General features: G+C 54.1%; 1 protein-coding gene across 1 annotated transcript; it reads left to right on the forward strand.

Annotated features, from left to right (window-relative positions):
• Window positions 1-226: 226 nt before the first annotated feature.
• ADRA1D (adrenoceptor alpha 1D) lies at window positions 227-20313 on the forward strand. The gene is made up of 2 exons (XM_008141276.3): window positions 227-1805; window positions 19700-20313. Exons 1-2 carry the CDS (start codon window positions 680-682, stop codon window positions 20296-20298), a joined length of 1725 nt encoding a protein of 574 aa, XP_008139498.2. The 5' UTR covers window positions 227-679; the 3' UTR covers window positions 20299-20313.
• The last annotated feature ends 1445 nt before the right edge of the window (window positions 20314-21758 follow it).

The raw sequence follows: 21758 nt of genomic DNA on the forward strand, positions 1-21758 counted from the left end.
TCTGCACTCCGCGAACCCAAGGGCACCAGCAAGTGACCGAGAGGTTGGGGAAAGGGCGGGAGGAAGGGGGACACAGCTGAGGGGAAAGGGAGTGGAGCCGGGGAGGGGCGAGGGAGGGATCGCGGAGCAGACCTCGAGGAGAGAGGGCGGCCGGGGACACCCGCGGCGAGGCTGGGGCGGCTGCCGCGGGGCTGGAGTGCGCGGCAGCGCCCCTCATTCCTCCGGACCCCCGCTTGGCGGGAGCGCACGGCCCCTACCCGCGGCGAAAGTGGCGTCCCCACCCCCCAGCGCCGGCCGCCCCCTCGCCGTCCCCGCGCTGCCCCTCCTCCGTCCCGCCCCCAGCGCCCGGTCGCGAGCGCCGCAGTGGCCGCCGCCTGCACCGCCCGGGCGGGAGCCGGCGCTGTACCCGCTCGCCTAGGCACTCGGAGCGGCTCGCCGGCGGCCCGGCTCTCCCGTCCGACTCCACGCCGGCCTCGGGGAGCCCCGGCCGCCGCCCCGCCGCCCCACTCTGCTTGCGGCCCGCGGAGCTCCGCGTCGCGGGAACTTGGGCAGGACTCCGACGGTACCGGGGCGCGGGGCGCGGGGCTGGACCGGAGCCCTGCGGCTATGTCCGGTGACCTCCTCCCTGACAGTCACTTTTCCTGTGCCCGGGTCCTGCCCCCGACGGCCGCGCGTTGAGATGACTTTCCGCGATCTACTGAGCGCCGGTTTCGAGGGACCCCGCCCGAACAGCAGCGGCGCCTCGGGCTCCAGCGCGGGCGGCGGAGGGGGCGGTGCGGGCGGCGCCGCCGCCTCGGAGGGCCCGGCGGTGGGCGGCGTGCCGGGGGCCGCGGGCGGCAGCGGCGGCGGCGGCAGCGTGGTGGGCGCGGGCAGTGGCGAGGACAACCAGAGCTCCCCCGGGGAGCCGGGGGCCGCGGGCGCCGGCGGCGAGGTGAACGGCACGGCGGCCGTCGGGGGTCTGGTGGTGAGCGCGCAGAGCGTGGGCGTGGGCGTCTTTCTGGCCGCCTTCATCCTCCTGGCCGTGGCGGGCAACCTGCTTGTCATCCTCTCGGTGGCCTGCAACCGCCACCTGCAGACGGTCACCAACTATTTCATCGTGAACCTGGCCGTGGCCGACCTGCTGCTGAGCACCACGGTGCTGCCCTTCTCGGCCACCATGGAGGTTCTGGGCTTCTGGGCCTTCGGCCGGGCCTTCTGCGACGTGTGGGCCGCCGTGGACGTGCTGTGCTGCACGGCCTCTATCCTCAGCCTCTGCACCATTTCGGTGGACCGGTACGTGGGCGTGCGCCACTCACTCAAGTACCCCACCATCATGACGGAGCGCAAGGCGGCCGCCATCCTGGCGCTGCTCTGGGCTGTGGCCCTCGTGGTGTCGGTGGGGCCCCTGCTGGGCTGGAAGGAGCCGGTGCCCCCCGACGAGCGCTTCTGCAGCATCACCGAGGAGGTGGGCTACGCCGTCTTCTCCTCGGTGTGCTCCTTCTACCTGCCCATGGCCGTCATCATAGTCATGTACTGCCGCGTGTACGTGGTAGCACGCAGCACCACGCGCAGCCTGGAGGCAGGCGTCAAGCGGGAGCGGGGCAAGGCCTCCGAGGTGGTGCTGCGCATCCACTGTCGTGGCGCCGCCTCGGGTACGGACGGGGCGCACCGAGGGTTGCGCAGCGCCAAGGGCCACACCTTCCGCAGCTCGCTGTCGGTGCGCCTGCTCAAGTTCTCCCGCGAGAAGAAGGCTGCCAAGACGCTGGCCATCGTCGTGGGAGTCTTCGTGCTCTGCTGGTTCCCCTTCTTCTTCGTCCTGCCACTTGGTAAGTGACCCCTCTCCCGCCAGCCCTTCCTTCCTGAGCCTGTAGCGATGCCTTCCTGGCACCCAGGCTTGGCTGGGCCCCCCCCCCCCCCCCCCCCCAGCTGGAGAGTGGCTCTCCACCTGAACATGGAAGGTGGGCTTAGCAGCCTCCCCGGTCCCTTAGACCCGTGGTCGGCCAACTGCGGCTCGCGAGCCACATGCGGCTCTTTGGCCCCTTGAGTGTGGCTCTTCCACAAAAATACCACGGCCTGGGCGAGTCTGTTTTGAAGAAGTGGCGTTAGAAGAAGTTTAAGTTTAAAAAATTGGGCTCTCAAACGAAATTTCAGTCGTTGTACTGTTGATATTTGGCTCTGTTGACTAATGAGTTTGCCGACCACTGATCTAGACAGAAGTGTGGCCCGGCTTTGGGGGGGCAGAACGAGGGGGGGGGGAGGGGGAAGAGAGAGAAACAAGAGGCTCTTCGTGCTTGCTGAATTTGTTTCACAGGGTTCTAACTTTTCTGTCCTTCCACTCCCCCTTCATTGTCATTAAAATCCTGGGCTTGTTTTACCCTCTGGGCGCCGCTAAATATAAAAGGTCAATGGAAATCTGTGCAAGCATCTGCTCATAGTATGTAACAGCAGCATATGTGTTCACCTGCATGTTAACAGACACACACACACACACACACACACACACACACACAGATATACATGTCAACCCCCAGAGGTGGGCACACAGACAGGGTGGGCCTACATTCGTTCACGGGCAGCAAGCCCTGCCCAGTCAACATGCACATCAGCAGGCACCAGAACCACCTGCTTTCTCCCAGCACTCATCCAGTTTGGAAGCTGGCCCCCTCCGGAGACCCTCCCCCGCTGGAGTCTGTGAGTGCCCTGGGCTCTCACTTCTGCATCCTCCTCTTGGAATTGGGGGAGGGGCTGTGTGGGGGTACGAAGGAAAGGGAAGGGGGCAAACTATCAAATGGGACGTTGATGTTGTTCATCGTCTTTCTTAAATTTACTGAGTTTCTCAGCACTTCGGAAAAACTTTCCTGTTTCTCCCACGAGGGTCCCTGCGGACCTGGAAAGTGGGCAGCAGTTCTGAGGGGCTTCCTCCCACACCCGAGGGTCCTCCTGGAAGCTTTGGGGCTGGGTCAGCCCCGGAAGGAGAAGGAGAACAGCGTTTCCGGGGACAAATTTACCCTGAGTCATTTCGCCCATGGCTGCAACCTCAGCAGGCCCAAGCAGGGACCTCCCCTGCCTTTCCCTGGCCTGCTTCTTCCACACGCTGCAGCTGAGTCGGGAAAGGGACAATGGCCTCCCTCCTGCTCCCCTGCTGGCTCTCCACACAGCAGCCAGAGTGATCTTTATACATTATAAATTAGAGTGTCACTCTCGATGAAAACCCCTCAATGCTTTCTCACTGCCCTGGGAACAAAAATCTAAACTCTCCATTATGGCCTATGAGAAGGTGACCTTCAAATGTATCATTGTCCAAACCAAAATGGGACACTAGGAATACTTCTGCTTAGAACACAGGCAGGAACCAGGACAGTAGGGACAAACCCGGACATGTGGTCCCCTTCCTGTAAGGAGAGCCCCACATGATGGGCTGCCTGCCCTCTGGCCTCATGGCTTGGCTGCCCTGCCTTTTGCTCACTGGCCCTCTGGCCCCTCTGACCCTCTGACCCTCTTCTGGTTCCTTGCCCACATCCCTCATGCTCTTGCATCTGCTCTTCCCTCTGTCTGGCCTGGCCTGCCCAACCCCTCCTGGCTAACTCCCCATCCTTTAGGTCTCTGCATAAATGTCCCCTCTTCAGAGAGGCCTTCCCAGAACTCAGTCTCAGTGTGTCTTTCTCGGCATTTTCTCCCTCGTGGCACAGGCTCTCCTCCTTTGCTAGCTCCTTATCTATAATCACGTCTGGGTGTTGCTTGGTTTGGTGTCTGACTTCCCCGACTGGCCCACAAGCTCTGCAAGGGCAGGACTGTGCTGGTGGGGGAAGTCAGACACAGCACCCAGCACAGTGCCTGGCATATGAAGAGCAATAGAGCACAGCAGCAAGGACCACAGGATCTGGTACCAGATAGCCTGGGTTCGAATCCCAGCTCTGCTTCTTACTAGCTGGGTAACTTCCAGCAAATCCCAGAACCTCTCTGTGCCTCTCTTTCCTCATCTATAAAATAAGGATGATGGTGATGGTTATAATGGCGACCTACAGGGGGGTTAATAAGACTTCAGTGAGGTATTATGTGTGACTGTAACATGGTGAGTGCCATGTGAGCTGTGGCTTTGGCAGTGGGTGCTCAGTATAAGATAAGAAATGAATAAATCACCGACTTGAAAGTCACTCAGCCAGAGGCTGTGGTGGGGATAAGGAGAGGGATGGAGGGGGAAGGGAGAGGCAGATAGGCAGAAAGAGAAAGTCTGTGTGCCCCCCTTTAGAAACCCACCCATCCAGTATTTAGAACCACACACACACCCCCCCCAAGCCATCACCCAGGCTTCTTGCCCTACCAACCAACCCCTGCTCCAGCCTTGCCCAGCTGTGCCCTGTCATCCCAGGTGCCCTCATCCTCCCCCTGCCCCTTGGTTCATACCGGTCCCCTGTAGGAAATAATCAACCTGTGTGTAGACTGCCATCTCCCCTAATGGTCTTTTAACTTCTTTTCAAATTTCTAGTTACAGAATAATGCACATAAGAAGAAAATAATATAGCAAGTGCCCATGTACCCATAATCACCCATATTGAATAGATGTTCACATTTTTGCCATATTCGCCTCTGATCCCTCTTTCTCTCTTTTTGCAAAGAAATAGAACACAGCCACAGCTAAGTTCCCTTCTCCTGTCCTTTCTTGCTCCCTCCCTCCCCAAAGGCAAATCTGGTATTTATCACTCCCACACATTTGTACTCTTCCCACAAATATCTGTACCCATAATAATAGAGAATATCGTTTTGTGTGCCTTTAGGATTTATGTAAATCGCACCACCGTGCCTTGCGCATCAATCTTCAGTTTGCCTTTTTCACCCAACATGGTGTCGTTGAGATTTATCCATGTCCATGCTGGCTCATTTCAGCAGCAGCGTGGTGCCCTGCTTGAGAGTGTTCCGTGGCGTGTTGATGCAGTCTCCTGCTGAGTGCTCCGTGCTTCCAATTTCTCACTGATACAATCAACACGGAAAGCAGCTACTGGTTTCTGAGGTCTAGGTCACGTGTCCCCCTCTTCCAGGAAATCATCCCCAAATTTCCATGGCCTTTGCCCCTGGCTGGTACACGCTGCTCTTTCTTAATCTCTCCATCTCTGCTGCTCCTCACATCTGGCGTGGCGACCCTGGGAGGGGGCTCTCCTTGCCTCCACCTTCCTACTGGTCTGCGGTGTGCCCAGCCTCCCAGGGCACCTCACTGAGCCCCAGAGCAGAGCCCATGGCCGCTGGTGGGGCTGAATTGAGTGGAATGTGGCAATAGCAAACACACAGGACAGAGGCCAAGCAGGGACACAGAATATTCCAATCGCCACGATGTGGCTCTGAGGGTAGATCAACAGAGAGAACAGGAGGATGGAGCCAGAGGTGGAGAAAGGGTGGCCTGAGGGGAGGGCCAGGGGGTCAGGAGGTCCTGACACTCCCCAGCACTGGCCCAGGCCTGGAGGAGGAAGGCGCCATTGAAGGAACAGGGAATATTCTGAGCAGCAACTTGTGGGGAGGATAGAATGTGGCGTCCAGGGGGTTGGCACATCTTGGTAGGAGGTGCCAGTATGTGGTGGTGGGGGGTGGGGGTGGTGAAAAACATTGGGAACTTAGATAAGAGGGTCAAGAATGGGAGTGATTGCAGAAGCAGAGAGAGGATGGAGAGGCAAAGAAAAGAGAGGGGCTGGGGACAGAGCCTGGGGAGCCCCCACTTTGAAGAAATCAGGAGGAGGCTGAGAAGGGGGAAGCCAGGAGGACTGACACTTTTCAGCTCCCTCGAGCCCTGGTCCCACACCAGATGTGAGGAGCAGCAGGGAAGGAGAGGCTGAAAAAGCAGTCGGTGCCAGAAAGGGCCATAGGCCATGGCAACAAAGGCACCCAGTAGAGACACAGTCTAGGGGGTGTCAAGCAGACCCAGGATGCTCCGTACTCACAACCTCCGGACACAAAGTCAAGTGGAAGCTGCAGCTACAGCACAGCAGTGACAGCCAGGGAGTGGCCCTGACAGCCCAGAGGGCACTGAGAGCCTTAAGAAGGGAACCCAGGGTCCCAGAGGGACCTTGGCACAGGGAGCGAGTGACTGCCATTTACAAACTGAAATGCTGTGGGTCAGGCCGGAGCAGGCGTGGAGAGAGGTACAGATGGGGTGTCCTGAACCATAGGGACTCTGGGGGCCCAGGTCAATGGCCAGGAGAGATTGGGACACAGACGCCAGGCACCTAAAATCCTGAGTGGCCTGAAGAGGGGCTAGGGGTCACCCCCCACACCTCCAGATGCCCCCTTTCCCAGGGAGGAGCAACTGCAGGGCATGTGCCAGCAGGCAGAGAGTCAGCTCAATGAACTCGAGACATCACCTGTCGGACCCTGCGATTTAGGGCAGCAAGTCCAGGGAAGGCAGCACCTGCCCTTCCAGGACACCTGGGGGGCTGTGTAAGGAATGAGAAATACCACTCACCCTGTGAGAGGGCGCTCACCTGCTGGTGGTTCATACTGATGCCCAGCTGTGCTGTCTGCCCCGTGAAGAATGACCACACATCCAGGTTTGGCCAAGGCAGCCCTGGTTATACCTGTTGACCTACATGATTACTAATAGCGCCCCCTTTCACTCTCAGAGATGTTCCAGTCTGGACGATAGAGTATATGGTCCCCAGTCCTTGGAGGAGGGCCTCTTGGCAGCCCTGCCAATGAGAGATATGTGCCTCCTGCCCTCACCCCAGCAAGCTGGTGCAGGACCAGGTGCCTGGGAAAATCACAGGACGTTATGTAAAGGTTCCTTCTTACAAGGTTATTTAGCCAGATGTCTAGAGGAGCCCAGACTTGTAGCATGCATATGGGGAGGGGCATCAGTTAGAACCTGCTACCTGCAGACTTCCATGGAGGACCCCCAAAAAGGGGGGCATGACAAGGGTGGGGCCAGCTAGAAATACACCTGAAAGCCTCTGCCCTGGACCCTTAGTGCCAGGGCCCCCTCACCCACAGCCTTTGGGTGTAGAAATGCCAGTCACCTTCCCTGCAGGCAACAGGGGGACAGAGGGACTGGAGGAGCACTGTCCCGGGCAGGCAAGCACCCATCTGCAGAGAGTGCCCTTCCTCTCCCAGGCGGCTCCAGAGGCCCCATCTCTCCTGATGCTCTCATGGCAGTAGCATCCGATCGGCCTGCCAGCCATACCCAGAAGTGGACCTGTCCACTGAGACCTAGACACACACACACAGTCCGCCCCCTGTCATTCCTAACGGCCACAGGCAGATGCCCAGCTGGCACTCTTAGCTCTCTTTCGTTGGGCAGTCACCATGCCTCACTGGCCTCCTAGTCAGCCTCTGAATGTGTAGAATATGTCGGTCGCACAAAGCAGCCCCAGAGGCCCAGAGCCCACAGGCCCCTCCCAGATATACCTCCAGGTGAATAAGCTACCAGGAGGCTCTGATATTGGCAGTCCCAGGACACACTGGGACTCCAGCCATGTGGGAGCCAGACCTGGGGCTCCCTCCTGTACTGTCAGCCTAGGTCCCCTGACCACCTCCGCCTTTAATTAGGTGCTCCCTCGTGCTCCAAGCATTCTGCACACCTTTATCACAGTGCACTGTCAATATTCTTACACATACCATCCGTGAGAGGAAACGGTACATATGTAGGCACAGAGGAGCGGAGGTCTTTGTGGGTCATCCTGTGGTTTGGGAAAACCTGGAATATACAATCTATGAGAAAACAGGTCATGAGATGAGGCCAGATGTCATCAACTGAATGGATAAATAAATGGTGATGTATTCATTGACTGGACTACTATACAGCTAGGAAAATAACGAACCTGATGACAATAGCAATATAGATGGGCTTCATGGACACTATGCTGAGCAAAATAAGCCAGATCCGAAATGAAAAGCTAACATATTATATGATTCTGTGTATATGACATTCAAAAACAGGTGAAACTAATCAGGATGGTAGTACAAAGAAACTTTTCCAAAGAGCCAGAAATATTCTATCTTGATCTGGGTGGTGACTACATTGGTGTATGCATATGTAAACTTAACAAGCCATACTCTTAGGATGTATGTACTTTATAAACCTGACTGTCAGCATCTTATGCCTGAATGAAGAGAAAGAAAGAGGGAGGAGGCAGGAGGAGACTGTGAGCCGTGCTGAGGAATTGGTGTCCAGACTTTGGAGGCACACTTTGGCAGCCAGCTGTGGAGGGTAGACTCAGTGTGTGTGTCAGAAGGGTGTTGGCCAAGCACCAAAGGACTCATCTCCACAGGCTCCCTGAGGTCACAGACACAGGGGGAGAGGCGTGGTGTGCTTCAGATCCTCAGTAATGGCTATTCTGTTCTGTCCCCTGGCCCGAAAGTTTGAAGAAGGGGCTGGCATTACGTCTCCTATCTATGTTTTTGTGGCACCATGGCCTCTTCACATCCTGCCATGCCAAGCGTCTGGGTGGCAAAGCACAGCTCTCTCTCTCTTTTTTTTATTTTTTTTTTAATTTTAAAATATTTTATTGATTTTTCACAGGGAGGAAGAGAGAGGGATAGAGAGTTAGAAACATCGATGATAGAGAAACATCGATCAGCTGCCTCTTGCACAACCCCTACTGGGGATGTGCCCGCAACCAAGGTACATGCCCTTGACCGGAATCGAACCTGGGACCTTTCAGTCCGCAGGCCGACGCTCTATCCACTGAGCCAAACCGGTTTCGGCTCTCTCTCTTTTTCTTAATTGTGGAAAGAATATAACATGAGATCTACCCTCTTAAAATTTTAAGTACTATACCATGCAGTATTGTTAACTAGGCACCTGTATCGCAGGTCTCTAAAACTTGCTCATTTTGTTTAAGTGAAACTGTATGCATGTTGATTAGCAACTCCCCACTTCCTCTCCCTCCAACCCCTCTTAGATTCTATGAATTTGTCTGTAGGCAGACCTTGTTTCATTGCACACGTCACTTTATTTGTGCTTCACAGATGTTGCTTTTTTTTTTTTTTTTTTTTTTTACAAATTGAAGGCAAGTCCCTCCACCAGCAAACATGCCACAACTCGCTTTATTGTGGTGTTCTGGAACCACCCCCGCAATATCTCTGAGGTGTGTCTGTATTTTTAGATACCTCATACACGTGGAATCAAGCAGTCCTTCTGTGAATGGCTGATTTCACTTAGGGTAACAGCCCTCTATGTCAAGCCAACCATCCTTACGAGTGATGCATTGGGAATGGCCCCCCATTTGTGTGACCAGAAAAAAATTTTGAAGCATAGCAGCTAACATTTACTGAATGATTCCTGTGAATAAGAAGTTATCTGGGGCTAGGGTTTTCCCCTTGTTTTTAATATGATGGATAGTTTCAAACACATACTAAGTAGAAAGAGCGGTATGATGATGCCCAGGAACCTGTGACCCAGCTACAACTGTCAATACAAGGCCAGTCTTGGTTCATCTCAACCCCTACCCATTTTCCCACCGCTGCGGGTTATTTTGAAGAAAATTCAGACATCATATCAGTTCATCTGTAAATTCTTCAATATGTATTTCAGAAAATAATAACTTTTAAAAATAACCATAATCATTCATAACACAAAAATAATTGTTTAACAGCATCAAATACCTACCTAGTGTTCAAATGTTGCCTATTGCCTCAAATTTTGAGTTTGTTTAAATTAGGATCCAAAAAAGGTACATTCATTGCACATGGTTGATTTGCATCCTAGGTCTCTGTAGTTGGTAAGATTCCACTTCACCCACCTTTTTCCTTTAAACTTATTTGGTGAAGAACCCAGATTGTTTGCCTCCAGGAGTAGCCGACAGTCTGGGATTTGCATCCCCATAGTGCCATTAATGTGTTCCTCTGTTGCCTGTACCTCCTGTAAACTGAATTCTTCCTTTTTGTAATATCAAGATTAATCAAGGCTTTAGGTTCCATCAGCCTAATCCATCCATTATAAAGTGTCCCATCAGCCTTTTACAAAACTGCTATCTTAGCAGCCACTAACCATGGCCTGGAACTTAGTGGTGATACCTGAATTCTGTCATCCCTTGTACATTTGTTGGTTGAAATTCTAAAAAGAACTTGCCACTACCTGTTTGGTTACTTGGAAGAGTCTGTACTAGAAAAGCTGATTGACCCTGACCTTGACCAAACCTTCAACTCCCTATCCTTACCTTAGGCCTCCCTCCCCAGCTACTGCCATGATCCATCACTTCACCTTCTCTTGCCATCTTAAACTCCCTCATCTCCACCCATTTCTGAGAGCCCTAGCCCTTGAATCTGGCCATTCTATCATGTGGAACATAGTAGTAGTGTGCCAGTAAATATTTAACAATTGGCTCTGGAGTGGGGGCTAATTTGTAGCACCTGCCAATTTCCATGGTGTAACTATTCCCACTGTGATCAATTTCAAGCTACCAAAGAGACATCAGCCAGCTTGCAAAGTTCTTCGGAAATTTAACAATCAGCTCATGTGAGCCAGTGCAAGCCAGTGTCTAGCTGAGCACTTGCCAACGAGAAATCACTTTTCATAGGCAGGCTTCCTCCTCAGGGTAGCTTCAGAGTGGCCCCAGAAGTCCTGCATGTCCCCTGTTGGCTCTGAATCTCTCTCAACCCCTTTCTGCCCTAAGGGGTCTCACTCTCTGTTGCTGCTCAGCCCTCCCTGTCTTCCACCTCTCCTCTGCATACACACAGCATGTAGATGTGTCCTGAACTTCCCCCAAAAAATGATTTGCCCTCAATCCTGTGGCTCCTTCACCCTCACCCCCATCTTCTCACTATAATCTTTCCTGCTTTTTACCTACTTGCAAGAATATCCTGTGCTACTTGCTTCTTTTAAAAATAGTTTTATATTAATCTTAATCCTAAATGTCAGAGCTGGGCCCTGGCCAATGTGGCTCAGCTGGTTGGGCGTCATCCTGTGCACTGAAGGGTTGCTGGTTCGATTCCGGTCAGGTTACATGCTGGGGTTGTGAGCTTGATCCCTGGCAGGGGGCATGCAGGAGGCAGCCAATCAGTATTTCACTCTCACACTGATATTTCTATCTCTCTCTCCCTCTCCTTTCTTCTCTCTCTAAAAATCAATAAAATCTTAAAAAACAAAATAAGTGTCAGAGCTGGGACTGGAATCCAAGCACTCTGGCTCCAGAGTCCTTGTTACTTCCTGCCAGGGTCAGAGGTCAGGCTAGGGCCAGGGTTCAGGTCAGTTGGCAGCCATGATTTAAGCTTTAAGTCTCACTGAACCCCTTGGCCCCTGCACTCATCCCCCAGGCTCAGTTTCATGCTCCCTTATGCCCCAGATCCTGGCCACAATGGTGTCCTGAGCATTGCCATGGGACAAGGCCACTTCCTGTGTGACTTAATGCTCTCAGAGACCCCAGAAGACCCCGAGAGTCCTTGAGCCCCTCCCTCAAGAGAAAGTTTCTGAGGCCCTGCCTGAGCCCTGCCTCACCCTGCTTCATGAGCTTTATGCCCACCAGAAGGTCTCCTGCGAATGCTGGAGGATTTGTCTGCCCTGGGTGACCCACCCAACAGGGTCCTGGGCCCCTGAGAGCTGGTATTAGGGCCTCGTGGGCAATGCCTAGCAGCTCAGTGCTGGGACTCCTGAACAGAGTGACCACTACCTGGGGACCTTCTCTCTCTGGCATAAGCACTGATCTGCTCAGATCCATGAGCCATTGGTCAGCCCAGCCCCTGAGCTGAGAGGCTCATGCTCTGATCAGGGTCTACTTCAGCTGAGCACAAGAGCCATTTGGCAGGGACTTCAGCCTTGGGCACCCAGAGCTTGGGATTTGGCTACTCAAAGGCACAGATCAGGAAATAATGAGTTAAGAAGAGACAACAAAGAGTAGAACGAAGGGGGAGAAATAGGGAAGATGGAAAGGGAGAAAAGGGGAGGGAAGAGTTGAAGGGAAATGGGTGGGGCCCAGTGTAGGACTCAGGACAAGTCTGTGACTCATCTTCTTCCCTTGGACCCCCCCAAGGCGGCCACCGTGGCTCTAGGAGCTGCCCCCCACCCCACTAAGGTGCAGGGGAAGGGAAGACTGGTGCAGCCTGATATTTCATAGTTGGCTGCCAGTTATGAGCAAGGCTGGCTGTGAATTCTGACATTGTGCCAAGAAAGAACGAGTTCCCCCTGGTGAGGCCAAAACAATGCTGTTAATCACACAGTCTGCCCCTTGGCTTCAGAGCTGTCACTCCTCAATGAGGCTTGGCCACATTGGTCACCACCAGCCTTAACTGGCATCTCAGCCTCAATTCCTGGGCCTGGCCATTCCTGTTCCTCAGGAGAGGGGACTAGACTGTGATGATCCAGGCTGCAAATACACACACCCCTAACCTCACAAGCTGCTACCTCAGTTTCCCCAAAAAGTGTAGGCCAGAATGGCCCAGCCATCATGCCAGAGAGTGAGCTCACCTGCTGACACAGAAGAGGCCCTGCCACTTCTGACCAGCGGTGTCTGCCTGCCTTGCTCCAGCCTGTCTGTTGAGTAGGGAGAAGTGGACACAGATGTGCATACTCGTGCCCTGCCTTTCCCAGCAGTCGGCAGAAGAATCGGTCCAGTGACAAAGACATATTCCCACCATTGTAGGTTGGGAAGCAAGCAAAATAGCTTGAAGACATGTCCTTAGGCGTCTTAGGTCCGGTCCCTAGATGCAGAGCCTGAGAAGGGGGTTCTTATGCAAGTGATGGACTGAGGAAGGGTCTCAGGAGGCACCTGCAAGTAAGGGAGGGAAGTAGGCTAGGGCAGGAAAGAGCTAACCCAGGATATGGTCTCAAAGTCTGGCCTCAGCCTGGTTCTACCAGAGCCCTGGAGCAAGATCGGCAGCACAGAACTGCACCACCTGGAGGCAAGGGAGCTGGCTTTTCCTATCCCATATCAGTTTGTCCCTGGCTGTGAGCTGCCCCTTGGTAGGGAGGTGTCATCTCCCAGGTGAAGCAGCTCCCATTAGCCAAGGACAGTTCTCCAGAGAAGGGACTAACTACTATGAGCTTTAGCAGCCACCACTCAGCATCTGAGGGCTGATGCACCTGGGCGAGGCACCAACAGCATCTACTTCAAACCTTAGAGGTGACTTTTGAGCAAAGACTTGAAGGAGAGGAAGGAGATGGCCACGCAGCTCTGTGGCTCCTCCTAGATGGTGGGGGTTTGTTTGGTACTCTTTCTTGAGAAGTAGCTCCCACGAGCAGGCAACAGCCCAGCCCTTGTGAGTGTCCTACATAGCAGGCCCCACAGGGCACCCTAGATGCCACACAGAAGGCCAACAAATGCCACCTAGCCTGCTGGAGGCAGAATCAAGAGGTGCTCAAGGAATACACAGTCCAGAAACTACTATCCCAGGGCAGTGGGATTAATCACAGAAACAATCCTAGAGGAGGTGGTCCTAGGCCCGAGTCGAAGAAGGGGAGTACTCACTACGGAGACAGAAGAAGGGCCATCTGGCCAGGCCAGCATGCGAAAGCCAAGAGGTGGGAATGAGGCAGCTAGTGTTGTGGCTCTTCCAGAATCCCTGGAAGAACAAGAGAAGTTCTATTTCTATCTTTACAAGATGCTACAGGAAGACCAAGTGCTTTGGGGCTAGATTGATTCAAGTTCAGAACTTGACCCTATCCCTTGCCCTCTGGAGATAACCAGACTCTTTCTGCAAGGTGGATGCCAGTGCCATGAGACTTAAATGAGAAGTACAGCCTGGCTAGTGTGGCTCAGTGGTTGAACGTCAACCTAATAAACCAAGAGGTCATGGTTTGATTCCCGGTCAGGGCACATGGCTGAGTTGGGCATCGATCCCCAGTGTGGGGTGTGCAGAGGCAGCCGATTAATGATTCTCTTTCATCATTGATGTTTCTCTCTCTCTCCCTCTCCCATCCTCTCTGAACTGTGAACTGTGGGTTCAAAGCTGATGGACACAGTGAAGAGTAGCTCAAATAGTACAGGAGAAGGCGCTGAGTGCTGTGAAAAACAACAGAGCCGGCTGAGGAGGTGGAGAGCACAGGGCTGCCGGGAGGACATTGTAATTTTAAATGGAGAGGCAGAGAGACCTCACTGCCTTTACAAGACTCTTCTAAGGGAACTCTTACACTGAGCCGTGGGGACATAAGGAAGAAGCAGCAAAGGAAATTGACATGGAGTCAGAAACCTAAGAGAGTGGCACCTGGAAGCCATGTGAGATGACAAGTGTCCAGGATGTACAAGAGATGTGTCTTCAGGGTGGAGTCCTGTGTGGGTTGGGGCTGTGGGGCAAGGTGGTGGAGTGAAAAGCAGGTAGGGAAGAGGAGACAGGTGTGAATGGAAAGGGTGGAGAGAATGAGGGTGCAGCTGTGACAGAGACAAGCTCACAGGTGACTGGTGGCTCAAGAGCAGCACAGCACAAGTAGGTGATGAGCCTTGAGTGAGAGGAGTGATTCCTTTCTTACCAAGCGGGGAGAGAGAGGAGGAAGGTTTGAGCGCTTCTCCAACTTCGTTAGCTTCTCTTTTCTCCGTGAAACAGGAAGTGAGGTCAGTGCTCTGGAGAAGGTGAAGGGGCGGCCACAAGGCTTGTAGGGAAGAGTCAAGGCTCAAAGGAGCTAGTGCAGGAATAGGGGAGAGCCAGCTGAGGATGGTGGCGAGATTGCTGGAAACAAAGGACATTAAACTGAGGTCGAGACCTTAAGTGTGTTTAGGGTGAATCGCTCCAGAGTTAGGATCTGGCTGGAGAAGTGCAACCTAAATCCAGAAAGACATGGATGTGGGAGCATTGCAAGAGAGTTGGAGTCTCAGCCAAGCCAAGAAGGAAGCAAACAGAGCTGATGGGAGAAACCAAGGGGCTGGCAGCTCAAAGTACAGATGAGAGCGGGAGGGAGGGAAGCTGCAGTCAGCAGTGGAAATGGGTTCTAAGTGAAGAAATAAAATGCTCAGACATGTTTTAAAAGAATCCCCCAGCTGCTTGGAGAACAGGGTTCTGGGGCAGGAGCCCACTTGAAAGGGCACTGCACGCGGTAGTTGGGACTGATGGTGCTGGGACCAGGGTGATAACGGGATGGTGCATAGTGGGGGGATTCTGGGACTGATAGGAGTTGGCAATGATGGGATGTAGGGTGCAATAGAGAGGGGTCAGAATGTATTGAGTATCTACGATATGCCAAGCATGGTGTGGGGAGCTTACCATTTAAGGTTAAGATAGACAGGAAACTGCTAGTTACTTGCAGTGTTCTTGGTACTTAGAAGTGAGTAGTTATGCTGGGGTGGGGGGAGTGGTGAGGAGGAGGGAGTACAGCTAAACTCTGCTGGCTTGGGCGGGGGGCGCAGGGGAAGGCTTCCAAGAGGAGGTGCCATTGGAGCTGGCACTGCCAGGTGGCGGAAAGCGGAAGGGCATCCAGAATGACCATGTGCAAACGCCCAAAGGCAAGACTGAGGAGCCCGCTATGGCCAGAGGGCAGTGAGAAGTCAGTGTGGCCACTCACCTAATGCACATAAAGACAGAAGTAAGACTGCAGAGAGACGCAGGAACCACAAGAGAAAAGGGAATGAGGTGGCGATGCTGGGCTCCTGGGTGGAGAGGTGGGAAGGTGAGGGAGGGCATGCTATGTGAGCCTCTGGCTCCAGTGACGGCTGCCAAGATGAGTTAGCACAGCTGGGCTTCATGCTTGCAGAAAAGGCTGTGGGGAAAGTGGGGAGTGGGAGAGAGAGCCAGAAAAGGGGGCTGCCAGGCACTGAGAGAGCGGCCTTGTCTCAGAGTCCCCAACTGTCCATTGCGGCTTTCCTGTGTCTGAGCTACAGGTGCTGGCAAAGGTGTGTGCTGGGCAGCTGGAGAGGAGTGAGGAGGCAAGACAGGGGAGTCAGCTGGTCAACCTGAGTAGCCATAACTCAAGAGTAGCTGGGGGAGGAGAAAGCTGGGAGTGGCTGAGAAGCACTTGTCCACTGATGTCCCCACAGCAGGGCAGCAGGGCAGGGACAATGCTGACAATGCCCCTGGGCAGAGGTGGGTGTGAGACTCAGGACTGCCATCTATGAAGGGAACAGGACATGTCTCTTGGGAGCTACTGCTTGTGGAAGCTGGAGCCCAAGGCACAGATGCCTGTTTTCCAGGCACGATGCCTGCACACAGTGGGCAGAGAGCAAATAAAGTTGTGGCAGATGCTGTTGGTGCCTCGCCCATCTCCCCAGACCAGGGGTCCTCAAACTGTTTAAACAGGGGGCCAGTTCACTGTCCCTCAGACCGTTGGACGGCCGGACTATAGTTTAAAGAAAAACAACTATGAACAAATTCCTATGCACACTGCACATACCTTATTTTGAAGTAAAAAAACAAAACGGCAATAACACCCGCATGTGGCCCGCGGGCCGGAGTTTGAGGACGCCTGCCCTAGACCTTCAGTGCACCAGTGAACTAACTTCCACCCCAGCACCTGCCTTCGCCTCTCTGCCTGGGGGCTTTCTCTGCCTACCAGAATCCTCCTTGCCCGCCCCCCCCCACACACACACACACACACACACAGCAGGCAGGAAGTATGGAATAACTATGGGAGTGGGTGTATAGATACCTCACCTCCCTCACCCCAGAAGGCGCGGGGGGGGGGGGGGGGTAACTCTGAGGTTCCTGTTCTCCACTGTCTCCCAAAGCTCCCGAGCTTTTATTGGCTTTCTTGTCTTTTCTATCTCTTATTTCCCACTCCACTACCCGGGATTCACTTACCTCCCAAATTAACAACTTGTCTCAGGGCCTGCTCTTGGGGGAGCCTAACGTAAGACGTCAGCAGGACACAGTAGGAAACATGGGGGCTGCAAGGCCGTTTGAGTCCCAGCTCCTTTTGTGTAAGGAATCCCCAGCTGGCGGCGGGCTTCTGTACAGGTTGGTTGAGAATAAATTAGCAAGTTAATGTTTACAACAAGGCCCAGGCCATACAGTATGCCATGTCGCCTACTAATCCGAATCAAAACCACACTGATAACAATGCCCTTTGGCCAGCTTCAGACTCGTTGCTGAAAGCATAGTCCACCGATTTGTCATCCTGGGCTAAATATAAAAAATTGTGGCCTGAGCCAGAACGTTATTTTCAGCACTCTGTCTTACTGTCAGCAATTTGAGGGATGCTGTTCTGAGGGCTGCTTTCCTGGAGGCTGAGGGCAGCCCTGGCGGACCCCACATTCCAAAGACAACGATCCAACTCCTCTCCCAGGAGATAGTGTCTCCTCAACACTCCCTGACCGATATCCCAGCCTCCCCCAAATCTACCAGGTCGAGGCTTCTGTTTCTGGCCACTCTCCAGAGCTGGGAAGTGGGTCCCTTCCAGGTCTGAGGTCTCCTCTCTCAAAAGCCACAGAAATAGGGAAAAGGGGGGCGGGGGGGAGTGACAGACGTATTTATTAAGAACTTGTTAAGTGCTAGACCCTGAAATTTATGAATCTTCACAAAATCCCTGCCAGACAAATATTATTTTTTTAAATATATTTTTATTGCTATCAGAGAGGAAGGAAGAGGGAGAGAGAGATAGAAACATCAATGATGAGAGAGAATCATGGATTGGCTGTCTCCTGCATGCCCCCCACTGGGGATTGTGCCCACAACCCGGGCATGGGCCCCGACCAGGAATCGAACCATGACCTCCTGGTTCATAGGTCGACGCTCAACCACTGAGCCATGCCGGCCGAGCCAGAGAAATATTATTGACTGTGTTTCACAGAAAGGGAAAGTGAGACTTCGCCAAACAACTGGCTCAGGGCTACTTGACCAAGGTTTGAATGGCCGATGCCGCACAATGCCGCGTGCCCTTCCTCCTCCTCCACGGTGTCTCTTAGCACCAGCACTTCTCTACATGGTGGGGGGCAGGTGACATGCAAGTGCCCCACATTCAAGAGGGGGACATGGTGCCCTGCCCCAGTAGGGGAACCTGCCCTTATTTCTTTGGGGGGAAGGGGAGGATCGAGCAGGTCTCACGATTTGTCAAGGCCCCCTACCCTGGCTGCTCAGCCTCTTAGGCACCTGCAGCTTCTGCCCAGAATGGGACACTCCGGCCGCCTACCCTCTGCCCCTGCTGCTACTGAGGATGAGTGAGGCTGAGAGGGTGGCCTTCGCTCCTTGGATCATGCCTTTACGTTTTGTTGGGTGCTTCTCAGAGACATGATAGAGATGCCAGGAGAGAGGTTTAGGGGACGGTCTTCCTGGCCCAGCTCAGACCCCAGTGCCCACCCCCTTTTGCCTGGCACTGCTCCCGGAAAGCCATCCCGGAAGCCTCCCCTGACCATGCCCACTGGGACAGCCCACTGCCCTGCATTCCAACAGCCGTGGACATTGTTTACTGAGGTTTGATTCTAGGCCCTGTCTCTCACCTGCTTAAAAATATCCATGGCTCCTAACTGCCCACAAAATAAAAGCCGAACTCCCCAGAATTCAAGGCCCTTCTGTCCCAAGTTTTCTGAGTGCATCCTATACAACACTCCCAGGCCCCAGACTGGTTATCCTCTTGCCCATCTGGCCTCTCTACTCCCACACCCTCTGCCCTTCCTATCCTGGCTGGCTCCTGCCCATTCTCTGAGATCCCACCTGCGTTCCCATGATATTGGATCCTCGTTGCTAACTAGGGAGCAGGGCCCTGTTTGAAGGGAGCCCAGGGCAGGGCCTGGCATGGGGCAGGCCTTGCTCAGCGTTGGTCAGGAGCTCGTACCCTTTCTGTGCTAGGGACTATTGAAGAGCCCTTCTCAGAGTCACGCTTTCAAGTGCACTAAAAAATATACAAAGGTCTGCCAGTGAGATAGATTTCATCGAACCCTTTGTCAAAATATTTTTAAGTGAAATTTATGCCACGGTAATAAATGTGCTTCTACGTTAAGGCATGAAATGAGATCTAGAGGTGTGTGCCAATGATCATCATCTCCAATAGTGAGGCGCATAGACAGTATTTTAAAACATCTGCAACAACTGAACATGATAGAAAAATATCTACAGGACCTGGTAACATTAGGTTGAACCTTAGGAAACTGCCAATGTTGCACCAGTTTCGAGCTACAAAAACTGTAATTTCTCCCTAACCGGTTTGGCTCAGTGGATAGAGCGTCGGCCTGCAGACTGAAGGGTCCCAGGTTCGATTCCGGTCAAGGGCCTGTACCTTGGTTGCGGGCACATCCCCAGTAGGGAGTGTGCAGGAGGCAGCTGATCAATGTTTCTCTCTCATCAATGTTTCTAACTCTCTATCCCTCTCCCTTCCTCTCTGTAAAAAATCAATTAAAAAAAAAACAACTGTAGCCGAAACCGGTTTGGCTCAGTGGATAGAGCGTCGGCCTGCGGACTCAAGGGTCCCGGGTTCGATTCCGGTCGGGGGCATATACCTTGGTTGCGGGCACATCCCCAGTGGGGGGTGTGCAAGAGGCAGCTGATCGATGTTTCTCTCTCATTGATGTTTCTGGCTCTCTATCCCTCTCTCTTCCTCTCTGTAAAAAATCAATAAAAAATATATATTTAAAAAAAAAAAACAACTGTAATTTCATATGGTTTTGCCCAATTCTACTCCGGTTTGTTGCCTACCCTCATCATAAAGGGAAATGCTCAATTTCCGGTATTGAGAGTAAAACTAAGGATGACTCTTTTTTCCCCCATTTAGTTCATGGATCCCCTGGAGTTATACCAGGGACCCCTTGGGGAGAAGTAGTTTGAAAGCCCCTAGTTGATGACTCAGCAAGGGCCCCTGGAGGTGGGGGAGGGTCGCCCCCTATCGTCCTGGGCTGCCTGGGCCTCCCTCCTCCTGGAGCATCTAACCCCCGTGGGTCTCTGCTCCCCGCAGGTTCCCTGTTCCCGGAGCTGAAGCCCTCGGAGAGCGTCTTCAAGGTCATCTTCTGGCTCGGCTACTTCAACAGCTGCGTGAACCCGCTCATCTACCCCTGCTCCAGCCGCGAGTTCAAGCGCGCCTTCCTGCGCCTCCTGCGCTGCCAGTGCCGGCGCCGCCGGCGCCGCCGCCCCCTCTGGCGGGTCTACGGCCACCACTGGCGGGTCTCAACTGGCGGGCCGCGCCCCGACTGCGCCCCCAGCCCGGGTGCTGCGCTCCCCGGGGCCGCGCTGGCCCTCACCGAGCTCGCCGCCCCCGGCTCCCCAGGCACACCCGAGGTGCAGGCTGCCGTCGCCGGCCGCGCAAAGCCGTGCGCTTTCCGCGAGTGGAGGCTGCCCGGGCCGTTCCGGAGGCCCACCACCCAGCTGCGGGCCAAGGTCTCCAGCCTGTCGCACAAGATCCGCGCCGGGAGCGCACAGCGCACGGAGGCCGCCTGCGCCCTGCGCTCCGAGGTGGAGGCTGTGTCCCTCGGCGTCCCCCACAACGTCGTGGAGGGCGCCACCTGTCAGGACTACGAACTGGCGGACTGCGGCGACCTCCGGGAGACTGACATCTAAGGACCCCCAGAGCTAGGCCGGGGTGGGGGCGGGGGTGCTAGGGGAGGTGGGGGAGGTGGGGTGAGGGCGAGGACGTGAGGAGAAGCTAGCTTTGTTCAAGAGGCCCGTGTGGATCAGGGATTCGAAACTGATCAGGGCAGCTGCTCTCTAGCATCCGGGAGGAAGGGAGGCGGAGCGCTGCCCTGGAGGGGTGGAAGGTTATGGGCCCCCACCAGACACAAATGCCCAAGCTCCTCCTTTGGGAGGGAGGGGGTGCGGACTCCGGGGGGGAGGGGGGGGCATTTGCTCCCAATCCCTATTTGAGAAACACTGCCCCATCCATGCCTTGAACCCTGGGTAGACAGCCCCAAGTCTGGCCAGACAGGCCTGTCCCTCCTCTTGGGGAGAAAGGGGCAGGGAGGCCCTGCATGGCTGCCCCACTGCCTCCCTAGGAAAACGTCACTGGGACCAGGGCTTCTCAGTGACCAGTTTCTCCTTACTGCCGACTGGAGGAACCTTGAGACCCGTCACCATCACCGCCACCGCCACCCATAAGCTTTGGTGGCAGATGGGATGACTGTTTTTACAAGCCTGTTGTATTTACCCGTGGACCCTGCTGGTACTCCTCCTTGCACACCGCATCACCTGACCCTGCCCCCCCAGTACCCCCCCCCCCCCCAGGGCCTTACTGTTTACACTCTGTACATAGCTCCTTGTGCCTGTGCCCATCACCTGCCGCTGGGATCCGGAGCTGTCAAATGGGGAGAGCTTTATTTGTCATTTTGAGACATATTTATTGGCAAGAGTCCTTCTTATTTTGTCCAAACTGTGCAAACTGTCCCTCTTTAGCTTATAACCTATAAAGAACTTTTTTTTTTTTCTAAAATTCTTCAAGTACTAAAGGCCCACAACAGGATAGATTGGGTATTTGTGCACCTTTCTAGTTTCAACTTAACTGGCTCTTTAACTGTCCCTTTGGGACTTGTAGCATGACCAAAGGACTCTGGAGGAGGAGGATTTAAATTCACATGACCAGTCCTGGGAAACAAACAGTAATCATAAACACAAATTTTCGCTCTGTCAGTCTCCCCAGATGTACCTGTGATGCAGTCATCAGTTAAATGGGTGGAACATTACAAGAAGAAATACACAAGCCCAAGTAGACAGGTGTGCATGGTGAGTGAGAGAACACCTTCCCAGGGACCATGCTTGACACCCCAAGAGGGCCGCACTTTGTAGCACTTTGGCCACCCTAAAGCTGGGGACACTGCGGGACAGCCCTTATGGTCTCACAGAGGTGGGGGCTGTTGGTCAAATCAGGGGTCCAGTATCAGAGGACTGAACACTGGGCTCCTGGGCAGGGGTCGATAGCAGGGGAGGGGCCCTGAGCAGGGTGAACATTGGTTCCCACATGTTAGGGCAGGTAAGCCACCGGAGGTCAATAGTGGGGACAAGGGAGCAAGGTTGGGAAGGGAGTCTTC

This window comes from Eptesicus fuscus, chromosome 12 (assembly GCF_027574615.1).
Source record: "Eptesicus fuscus isolate TK198812 chromosome 12, DD_ASM_mEF_20220401, whole genome shotgun sequence".
In the NCBI taxonomy this organism is placed as follows: Eukaryota; Metazoa; Chordata; class Mammalia; order Chiroptera; family Vespertilionidae; genus Eptesicus; species Eptesicus fuscus.

Bases quoted from the DNA above. Each gene is read 5' to 3' on its own strand.
- ADRA1D (XM_008141276.3), top strand. From the start codon at position 680: ATGACTTTCCGCGATCTACTGAGCGCCGGTTTCGAGGGACCCCGCCCG. The intron at 1,806-19,699 runs GTAAGTGACCCC...TGCTCCCCGCAG, and splicing joins CTTCTTCGTCCTGCCACTTG to GTTCCCTGTTCCCGGAGCTG.